This window comes from Carassius auratus, chromosome 4 (assembly GCF_003368295.1).
Source record: "Carassius auratus strain Wakin chromosome 4, ASM336829v1, whole genome shotgun sequence".
Classification (NCBI taxonomy): Eukaryota; Metazoa; Chordata; class Actinopteri; order Cypriniformes; family Cyprinidae; genus Carassius; species Carassius auratus.
The window spans coordinates 6,788,721-6,800,740 of record NC_039246.1 but is presented as its reverse complement, the minus strand read 5'-3'; the positions used below and the strand labels follow the sequence as shown (position 1 = coordinate 6,800,740).

The following is a 12,020-nucleotide window of genomic DNA, read 5'->3' as shown; positions in this document are numbered from 1 at the left end:
GAGCAGGTCCGTTCCATCGATGGGCAGGTCCTCCATCCTGACCGTCCACTCTCTTATCCGTATTTTGACGTTATTAAAGACCGGTTGTATCAAGTGACCCAAGATGCTCAGACAAAGGAAGATACAACCCAATTATTAGTACCTAAGAGCTGTCGGGAAATGCTTTTCCAGATGGCACATTGTAATCCAATGGCAGGGCATTTAGGTATGACAGCCACGCTAAATCGTCTAATGACCCGATTTTTTTGGCCGGGCATTCACGAGAACGTCCGCAGATGGTGCGCGTCGTGTCGGGAATGTCAGTTGGTGAACCCACCAGCCACTCCAAAAGCACCGTTGCGCCCTATACCTCTAGTGCAGGTCCCCTTCGAACGAATTGGTATGGACCTCATCGGGCCATTAGAACGATCCGCACGAGGACAGCGTTTTGTGTTAGTCATAGTGGATTACGCAACATGATATCCCGAAGCAGTGGCGCTCCGCAACATCTCGGCGAAGAGTGTGGTGAACGCCCTGTTTCGTTTAATATCCCACGTGGGAATCCCAAAAGAGATTCTCACGGACCAGGGCACCGCGTTTATGTCACGCATGTTTCGCGAATTATACAAATTGTTGGGCATTAAAGCGGTATGGACCAGCGTCTATCACCCACAAACGGACGGACTGGTCGAATGATTTAATCGCACTTTGAAAACAATGATTCGTAAATTCGTACAAGACGCTAAAAATTGGGATAGATGGCTAGAGCCCCTCTTATTCGCTGTGCGCGAGGTCCCCCAAGGGGTTTTCCCCCTTCGAGCTTCTTTACGGACGCCAGCCCCGTGGGGTGTTGGACGTCCTGAAAGAAACTTGGGAGGACGGACGTTCGGATAGCAAAAACGAAATTCAATATATCATGGACCTGAGACCAAAACTCCATACACTGGGGCGGGAGAATTTGCTCCAGGCCCAGGGCAGACAAAGCCAGCTGTATAACAGGGGAACTAAGCTCTGAGAATTTGCACCGGGAGATAAAGTGCTCGTATTACTGCCGACATCCAGCTCCAAATTATTATCCAAGTGGCAAGGACCCTTTGAGGTCACGCAGCAAATAGGCGATCTCAATTATGAAGTAGTACGAACAGACAGAGGCGACTCCAGGCAAATTTACCACCTCAACCTCCTTAAAAAATGGAGCGAAGAGGAGTCAGTGTTGCTAGCGACGGCGGTGAGCGGAGAGGAGGATCTTGGGCCAGAGGCGGTCAATAAAGAAAAATCCCTCACCCTGGCCCCGGGAGGGGATCACCTCTCGCCCTCGCAGCTCACTGACATTGGGCAGTTACAGTCCGAATTTGCAGACGTGTTTTCGCCTCTACCTGGTCATACTAATCTGATTCAGCACCATATTGAGACAGAGCCGGCCGTGGTAGTTCGCAGCCGGCCATATAGATTACCTGAACACAAGAAAAAAGTGGTTCAGACAGAATTAGAAGCGAGGCTGGGGTTAGGAGTAATCCAGGAGTCCCACAGTGATTGGGCGAGCCCGATTGTTTTGGTCCCTAAAACGGACGGCTCGGTGCAGTTTTGTGTGGACTATCGCAGGGTGAATGCAGTGTCAAAATTTCATGCTTATCCAATGCCACGGATTGACGAGTTGCTCGATCGGTTAGGTAGGGCTCGTTTTTATTCAACATCGGACTTGACAAAAGGATATTGGCAGATCCCCTTATCTCCCATGTCTAGAGAAAAAACAGCCTTCGCCACGCCGTTTGGTTTACACCAATTTGTGACACTTCCGTTCGGCTTGTTCGGGGCCCCCGCTACGTTCCAGCGTCTCATGGATCAAGTGCTGCGTACTCATGCTGCATATGCCGCCGCCTACCTGGATGATATTATAGTGGGGACTGGCGGCGGCATATGGAGCATGTGAGGGCTGTCCTCGAGGCGCTGAGACGGGCAGGGCTAACGGCCAACACGAAGAAGTGCGCAGTTGGGCGGGTTGAGGCAAGTTATCTGGGCTTCCACTTGGGTCACGGGCAGGTGCGTCCCCAAATTGACAAGACGGCAACGATTGCCACTTGCCCCAGACCCAAGACCAAAAAGGAAGTGAGGCAGTTCCTGGGGCTGGCGGGATATTATAGAAGGTTTATTCCTGGTTAATCGGACCTCACTAAAAAGGAGGTACCAGATACGGTCCAATGGACGGAGCGGTGCCAACAGGCCTTTACCCGAGTTATGGCTGCCCTGTGTGGTGGACCGCTCCTGCACTCTCCTAACTTTTCTCTTCCCTTTTTGTTGAAGACTGACGCGTCGGACAAGGGGCTGGGCGCGGTCCTGCAGGTCGGATGGCGGAGTCGGGCTGTGGGGGTATGTGGCAGGGGAGGCGTGGTTTAGCGAGGTCTGCGACGGGAGAGAGGGTGAAGAGATCAGCGGTGGTAAGTGGGTTAGGTGAGAGACAAGTGACATCTGCTTCTCATTTCAGTGATGGGCGTGGGGAAGCAGTATTTAAGCCAGCCGCTATCTAGAAATGAGAGAGAGACCTGAGGACTCGTGGGAGGAAGCAGCAGTCGGAAAGAGAGAAGCCAAGAGCATCAAAGTGAATGTTGATTATTGATGCGCATGTGGTGCGAGTTTGTTTTCTTTTCCTTTTTGATTTTGAGTAAATAAAGTTCCCACAAGTCTCAGTACGCCGACCCTGGTCTCCTTCCTTCTCTGCCATACAAACATTGTTACAATGTTGTTTACTACATTACAACATGAAATTTATTAAAATGGCTGTTTATTTTAATAATGTACAAGTTAATTTCAAACTGCTCCTACATTTCTACATTTTTGGGATTTTGTGTTAAAATCTTGTCTCATCTCATTAATCCTGTCTTGTGTCTCGTCTCATGGAATAAATATCTTGTCACACCCTTATTCTGTGTTGAGCTGATACTTTTTTTATTGTAAAGGGCTCATATGATGCTGCTTCCATACCTTCTGAAACATGTAGATTTTTAAAAGGTTCATCGATCTGAAAAAGAGATGTGCTCTGATTGGCCTGTTGTGATTGGCTGAATGCCTCAAGCGTGTCGGGAAAATGTTACACCCCTTAACATGTGCCGTCTCTCAGGCCAGCAGCACGAGACTTAGTACAGCTGCTCTGCTCGTGCACATCCCATCATCAGTTCTCTTTTAGCAGTTCAGTCAATGTATCTCAGGATATTGGTTTATCTTGCATCAGAGGGAGTGTAAGGCACGTTTATAAACCAAATAATTTAAGTAATTTGTGGATTGTGGATTAATTACTGATTATAATTACTTTTACTGTCTTTTTATGCGCTGCGTTGTGTATTGTGCTGCGTAAACAAAATGTCTCAATTTGTGACAGGGTTGTGCGATTAATCAAAATCATCAAAAAAATCTTTTATAGCATGATTTTCCATGGCCCGACCTCCCACAGTATGCTATCCAATACTGTATGATGCTATCTGATCCAATAAGAATGCAGCACACCAAAATGGAGCATGAGGACAGAACAGACTGGGCATATGCCTACGTAACTCCAGGTTCACACCCTCCTTCTGTGGTGCGTATTTTTTTCCGAGCCCATGTTAACAGATCAGAGCGTTCACACTGCATGCAGTAAAAGATGTGAACCAAAAAGGTTCACACTCGCGCATTATTTTAATGCGCCTTCACATTACAATAATGTGCTCTCGCTGCTGCTTCTGCACTGCATACACATACTGTATACGCACTGCAGATGGAGTATGTGTGAACTAGGGCTGTGTTCAACATTTTGATACGACGATATATCGTCACAGAGATTTGATCATACGAATATCGATACAGCTGGCCCTGTATTGATACATGCACAGCAGTGGACAGTGCTTAATTTGAACGCAAGAACACAGTTTAAAACCAAGTAGAAAAGTGCAAGATTTCTTAAAAATAATGAATAGAGCTTAATATATAGACTACAAAAAGGTTTAATCTGGCCGCAAAGGAACAAAACCGGGGTTGCCTGATATGAAGAAATGTTATCCCCAAAACACCTATTAGTTTGCAGTTTAGCTATCTCCACTTCAATATTCTATTCTCAGAACATTGTAATTCATCAAGTGTTTATTTGTATGATTGCATGCAAAGCGTGATCTGTGTGAGTGACTGTGCACGTGTGTGCACACAGGGGCGTAGATTACGCGGGGGACGTGTCCCCCCCCACTTTTAATATCATGGAAATTCGTCCCCCGCACTTTTTCTGTCAAGTTTTTCTCATAGAGGTTTTCAAGAGCTGCTGTGAATAAATATAGATTTAAACTCAAAGAGACGGGATAGTCTGCATATGATTTGATATTTAATTCAGACCCAGAATACAGCGAGATGAACATCACAGAGCGCAAACGCTCCTGCAGTGTGCGTTTCATTCATACTCTAAGCCGGAGGGCGCTCTCTGCGAAAGTCATTTCAGGAAGATCCAAATATGGGCAAAAGCGTCCAGCTATGGCTGTATGAAATCAGTTTTTACAGAGAAAAAAAAGCCCAGAAACTTTTGGAAACACAAAGACATTAAACATACGACTGCAACAATATATGGTTTTTCAAGTAATCTCCAGCAGGTGATAAATAAAGGATGAACAATGCAGTACCAATTGACATAGCATTTATTACAGAATAGAAACTATTCTGCCTTAATATGTGATAAAAAAAAAAATAATGTGAAATATTTTTATTAACCTATTTAAATTAACCGTTTTCTATTTGGATATATTTAATATTTAAATAATTCTGATATTCTGATTTGCTTCTCAAAAAAGAAAAACAACAACAACAAAAAAACACATTGGGTCTCATTCATGAAACATTCGTAAATATATGAGTAAATATGGGAGTGATTTGCGCGTAAAGAGACCTTCCCGAAAACCCTTCTCCTGATTCACAAATACTTCGTAAACGTCAGATGTGATAGTGAAATGTGTGTGTGTGTTAATGAATTCCAATCAGTCGTAAATGGGACGCGCGTGCACGCTCATTCTCAATTACCATAAATCCCGCCCATTAAATCCGACAGACAACTATATATGAGCATCATATTATGACACCAAATGAAGGATTTCAACGTCTCTTCTCAAAAGCGAATGAAAAATAACAATTTCTCAGCTGCAGAAATTGAAGTTTTATTATCAGAAGTTCATTCAAAACGCCACATTTTATTTTCAAGCGTACATAGTGGCGTACTATCAGGTCCTAAAAAAAGGAAGCTAGGCAGCATATTACAGATGCTGTTAATGGAGTTTCTTCTGTTAATAGAACAGTCCCAGAAGTGAAAAGAAAATGGTTCGGCATGAAGCTTGACAGCTTCATTAGTTCACTTCGAAAAAATCGTATTCAAACTGGAGGAGGACCACCATCATCATCGAGCATATCTACATACTACTAGGCTACTCTCATAATAAAAGTAAAAAGAAAAACCGTATGTAATTACTTTATATAATATTTTTTTTTCAAAATGCTGTGTAAATATGTACCCGATTAAGGTGAATTAAAATGCAGCCGTATTAATGAGCAAAATGTTCAGATGTTAAACGCACTATTTACGCGTAGCTGGGAGCAGGTGTAGATTTCTTTCGTACCAACTAACATTTGGAAAATACGAACATTTTAATGAATCCGAAATTTTACGACAGAACCACTTTACACACGATTTACACAAAAATTAGTTCTGCTCGTGTTTCATGAATGAGACCCATTATGATAATGTTGAAACCAGCGCAGTTGATTTTTTTCAGGTGTCTTTGATCAATAGAAAGTTCAGAAGAACAGCAATTAATTTGAAATAGAAATCTTTTGAAAGATTATTACTTTATCATCACTTTTGATCAATTCAAAGTGAAGTGAAGTGACATTCAGCCAAGTATGGTGACCCATACTCAGAATTCGTGCTCTGCATTTAACCCATCCAAAGTGCACACACAGTGAACACACACCTGGAGCAGTGGTGCCCGGGGAGAGTGGTGTTGCTGGCCTGAGACTAGAACCCACAAAAGAGTCCTTGCTAAATATAAGTGTTAATTTCTATAATTTTTTTTCCAAAAAACTAAAATTATACATTGACTCTAAGCTTTTGAATGATATAGTGTATTATGTTGCAAAAGCTTTTTATTTCACATAAATGCTGATCGCTGGATCCTTATATTTATCAAAGAATACTGAAAAAAAAACTGTTTTTAAAAAATGATGTTTAAAATATATTCAAATAGGGAAAAAATTATTTTAAATATTAAAATATGTCACAATATTACTGTTTTTGTTGTACTTTGGATCAAATAAATGCAGGCTTGGTGAGCAGAAGAGACTTCTTATATATATATATATATATATATAAAATTTCTGTCCCCCTCACTTCTGAAAAGATGGCTACGCCCCTGTGTGTGTGCGTAAGATACGAAAGACAGCACAGTAGTTTAGAACTCTTTATTTTATATGTAAAAAGTAGAGTGCATTAATTTGTGGAATTGATAACCTACCATCAATGTTAAGATTTTTTTTAATATATATTAATATGAGTACATTACAATTTAAATTTATTAGATAAAGTACATTATTATTTATGGGCTTAAAAACAAATGCAAGCAATCAGAATGTTGTACCTGGTGGGGAGTTCCCAATGTAAACATTAAACATTCCTGTTCCTGTAGCTCAAATTGGTAGAGCATTGCTTTATCAAGCGCAAGGTTGGGGGTTTCGATTCCCCGGGAACACATGGTAGGTAAAAATTGATAGCCTGAATGCACTCCGTTGCTTTGGATAAAAGCATCTGCTAAATGCATACGTTTAATTTTGTCCTGTATCGTGATACGTATCGTGACTTTGCTGGTGATACACAGCCCTAATGTGAACCTCTATAAATGTATAACAAATCTATTTCAACACCTGAGGCACTGCTACATTGAGCTCGATGACCAATGCATGGCAAAAAAGAAAAAAAAAATCCCTGGACACGGGATTTATTTATTGCTATATGTCTAGCCATTTTGTCAAAGCTTCACTTAGTGATTATTTTGACTTAAGTCTGTTCTAGAGACATGTTACTACGTTTTGATAAAGCTCTAATTGGTTTTCTTTTGGAAATGTGTTTTCAGATCATACTAAATGCATTTATGACTGTAAAGCATGTCTGTGTGTGTCAAAATCGTGATTAAAATAGAAATCGCAAAATTGATCAAAGAAATCTTGATAGGTTTTTTTTTGTCCTAATTTGTGATCTGAGAAACAACAAACAAGTCTACTCTACAGTGCTTTGGTGCTTGAATCATCATTGACAAATAATTTAAATATAAATAACATACCTACAAGCCAGACTGTCCTTAAAATGTTTGAACTGCTCAACTTTTTAGAAACAGTCATTGTGCCACAGACACATTGCAGGCTACTGGTTCAGGAAACAGTCCTCATCCTCCATAAAATGAGCAGCACACATCTGAATATTTGGGTTGGACTGTTCTGTGACAGTGCTGAAATACAACTTAACCACTGATTTCTAGTCATGTCCTCTTTTGGAAGACCAAACTAGTAGTTTCACTTTCACAACGAAACACACAGCAACTCCACGACATGGCAGCAGCGGAAACAGAGAGAATAAAAGTAACACCTTTTTGCCTGAACATTTGGGCAACGTTATGCAAATCTTCCCACATAGTGACATAGACATGTGGGGGCGTGTTAGAATTAGCCGTTTTTTTTGGGGGGGGGGGGTGGTGGACAAGTCTTAACTTTTATAAAGAATATCTCTTTGGATTTGAGACTTTAGTCTTAGTAACTTTACAGATCTTCTTTATGCACCTAGAGCTTGTAACACTCCAAAGAGAAAGGAAAAATTATAATCGCATTACCCTCATATTGTTCCAAAACCGTAAGTGCTTCGATCATCTTCAGAACACAAATGAAGATATTTTTGATGAAATCTGGGAGCTCTCTGACCCTCCATAGAAAGCAAGATATCACCACGATCAACGCACAAAAATGTACCAAGGACATCGGTAAAATAGTCCATGTGACATCAGTGCTTCAACCGTAATTTTACAAAGCTACGAGAATACATTTTGTACACAGAGAAAACAATAATATATTCAACAATAAATAAAGTACCCAAGATTGTAAACAAACAAATTAAAATTGTTTGCGTTCAGCATTCCTGCGCTGTCTACTGAATGAACAAAGCTGATTATGCAGAATTGAATTGTTTTGTAAAAATTAATTAATTAATTAATTAATGGTTAAAAAATGTTTTAACGAAAATAAATTTGGGTCACTTTGTATAAAGCTAATACTTTATGTATTTTAGGAAGATTGTCTGAAAAAATAAATTATGTTGAAACTACAAAATGTTGCTCAATCATCCATGCCATTTAAAAATGTCTCATGTTTTCTTAATTAATGTATTTCTTAACACTAAAAACTAAATAATATTTTTTTTGACGGAGAACTCTGGTTGTGTTAACACAGAACGTCTCCATGTAATGTCTTTATATGAATGTACATATGCAATCTGACATGTTATTTGAACGTTACTCCTCCTTCGTAGGATGGTTGATAATGTAAAACTAACCTGTTTGTGTCTCGATATCTTCATGTTTCACTCGGACTGCTGCTTCAATCTTCACGTCTTCACTCTCCTCTTTAATAAGCGCCATTTTTATAATGCTGTGTCACATGGAGAGCTCAGTCGCATCTCCAGGAGTTTTCCCTGTGTGTTTAGACAATTTGTCATGTAACGTTATAAGATTAGAATAATTAACTGATAAAATCCCATTCTCAATCAGGTCCCAATTGAGTGTTATTCAATGGCCCCGATTAGCCTTAAACACTCAAACTGTAACTATAAATTAACAGAAGCGCACAAAATGTAGAAACCCTTAATATTTTCTTCAGACAAACTGAAATTAGACGCACCTGTTATGATAAGTGTGGTTGTATTTACAAAAATAACGTTCATTAATAGCTAAAGCATTATGGTCTTACATTTAATAACAGTTTATTCTATGAAACGAATAAAACAGTTAGCATTGTATTAATCACTAAATCATTAAAATAAAAAACATTTGCTCAACCGAATCACAAACTAAGGATCGCGGCGCAAAGCGGTGACGTCACACGTCTACACCAAAATAAAAGTTCTGACTACGCGCTAAAAGTCCATAGAAGTGTATATAAATAAACAAGTGTTGAAAATGACTGTGCATAAAGGGTGTGTAGCACATCTAAAAGGTAAAACATGTTTGGGTGCAGCAACCATTTATAACTGGTGTCTGTAGCCTTTGTTTTCTTCAATAACAAGTTCTATTAATCTTATTTCTAGTCTTTTTTTTTAAATAGCAAAAATCTCTTTTTAACTATTACACAACAAACAAGGTTTTTAAATAAAATACATATTAGGCCCAACTATATACTCCCTCTCTCTCTCTCTCTCACACACACACACACACACACACACACACACACACACACACACACACACACACACACACACACACACACACATATATATATATATATATATATATATATATATATATATATATAATGTCGATTTATTTAATGTCAAGAAAGTCAGGGATATACATATACTGTACATATATATATCCTTGACTTTCTTGACATTAAATAAATCGACATGAGATTAACTGAATGATGACTAGAAGTTTATTTTATTTTAATTTCAGTTCAGTACAGACCACTGACAAATCAGACAAGATTAAATCTTACAAAACAAGGCCTGAGTAAAAGTGATGACTATTACAGAAATCAACCAAAACACCATATAGGCTTTACTTGATAAGTTAGCAGCTAACCTCTTGAAGAGGCCTGGTCAACTAAAATTTTATAAGATGTGTAGTCGCAGAAAAAAAAAAGACAACACAGAAAGTGGTGCGTTCAGACAGTCAGTAACAGACAGATCGTTTAATGCTGGATTTTGTTGGAATACTGTAGATCCAAATGCTTGCCTATCATTCATCAACCTCAAATAGGGCTTATAATCAGAAATATGTAGTAAGTAGTAGCAAATTTACATGGCTGCTCAAGCTAATGTTAATCTAGAAAAATATGTGCTATTTAAGTGTCTGTGCAGAGTGTGAAAACGGAGTAGTAGCGCTCACTGCAGGACAGATGGAGGTGCCAGTGCGGCCCCTTGCTCTTAAAATACTATCTTTTGGGTCATACAGATAAGAATAACACATCTTTCAAATCTGTAAAGACTATGTTTATTTGTGTGCAGTCACTATAACAACAACAACATTGCGCTTTTGTAAAATAATTAAAGCAAACACGATGTACTTTCTGCCATCTCGGCCTCTGTTGACACGTTGATTGTCATTACTTCTGCCGATGTCCTGGGGCAAGCTTTATGTGTCCGCTTGAGTGCTTAAAATGAACGACTTCTAGTCAACCAGAAAAATGTTTATTCGAGGGCAGACCTGGGTCCCATTCTTCGTATGTTGCTTATTACATCCGAGATGAAATGTCACATTCAAGATGATATCATCTCACTAATCAGGATCTGGCTAATTCGATTATTTGAACATACTAATATGCATTTAATTTCCAAATCCTTTAAAGGATTTTTAGGCTGCATTAATTAGGTAAAACAGAACTGGAAACACTTCACATAACACCCGATGTACTTGCTACATCATTAGAAGAATGGCATCTACGCTAATATTTGTCTGTTTCTTTCTTATTCCGAGGTCACCGTAGGCACCAGATCCAGTCTGTATCCAGATCAGAGGGTCACAGCAGTCGCCCGGATCCAGTACGTATCCAGACCAGATGGTGGATCAGCACCTAGAAAGGACCTCTACTGCCCTGAAAGACAGCAGAGACCAGGACAACTAGAGCCCCAGATATAGATCCCCTGTAAAGACCTTGTCTCAGAGGACCACCGGGACAAGACCACAGGAAACAGATGATTCTTCTGCACAATCTGACTTTGCTGCAGCCTGGATTTGAACTACTGGATTCGTCTGGTCAGAGGAGAACTGGCTCCCCAACTGTGCCTGGTTTCTCCCAAGGTTTTTTTCTCCATTCTGTCACCGATGGAGTTTCGGTTCCTTGCCGCTGTCGCCTCTGGCTTGCTTGGTTGGGGTCACTTCATCTACAGCGATATCGTTGACTTGATTGCAAATAAATGCACAGACACTATTTAACTGAACAGAGATGACATCACTGAATTCAATGATGAACTGCCTTTAACTATCATTTTGCATTATTGACACTTTTTCCAAATGAATGTTGTTCAGTTGCTTTGACGCAATGTATTTTGTTTAAAGCATTATATAAATGAAGGTGACTTGAATTGCTGTTGATGAATAGGGGGAAGTTGTGGCCTAATGGTTAAGAGAGTCGGACTCCCAATCAAAGGGTTGTGAGTTCGAGTCACGGGCCGGCAGGAATTGTAGTTGGGGGGAGTGCATGTACAGTGCTCTCTCCACTCTCAATACCACGACTTAGGTGCCCTTGAGCAAGGCTCCGAACCCCCAACTGCCTATATTTTAATTTATATTTTAAATATAGTTTTTCCTTTAATAAAACAACATGCATTTTTGTTATTCGTTACCTGTCCTTTATTTTGACATAACCTTTTGGGAAAAAGACATTTGTCTGTAAACTGATTAAGAAATTGTTGCATGTTTAAATGTGAAGCACTGTATAATTTCATTCCCATTATTTAGGCCTAATTTTCCTAAAACAAGAAACGAATAAAATTAAACCGGCACAATTAAATCTTTGAAACTCTAAAGAATTAATAAAACGTCCTCACGATTAAACTCAAGTTCTCTCATTATAATCACCAACATTCACACGATGTAAAAAATAGCTTTAGTAATTGACAACTTAAGTGATTTTAAAGGGAAACTTCTTACTTGCTTTTAAAGTAGGGTAATATCATATGGCCTAAAAAAAATCCCAGTTTTTTTTTTTTATTTTAGAAAAAAAAATCTGATTTATGATTTAAACCGATTTTAAATCAATATTCAATGACGAAGAAATTTTACAAA

At 39.4% G+C, this 12,020-nt stretch overlaps 1 protein-coding gene across 2 annotated transcripts in view; it reads right to left on the bottom strand.

Annotated features, from left to right (window-relative positions):
- The window catches only part of LOC113057383 (gastrula zinc finger protein XlCGF7.1-like), a 51,385-nt gene that overhangs the window by 6,104 nt on the left and 33,261 nt on the right, over nt 1-12,020 (bottom strand). The window contains exons 1-2 of one of the 2 annotated variants that reach the window (XM_026224774.1): nt 8,917-9,242; nt 8,573-8,710 (exon numbers count right to left, since the gene is read on the bottom strand). The exons of the other annotated variant lie outside the window; for it this stretch is intronic. Coding sequence (XP_026080559.1) covers nt 8,573-8,657 — 85 coding nt within the window. The 5' untranslated portion in view covers nt 8,658-8,710; nt 8,917-9,242. Of the gene's footprint in view, nt 1-8,572; nt 8,711-8,916; nt 9,243-12,020 lie in introns of those variants that run through there. 2 annotated transcript variants of the gene reach the window in all.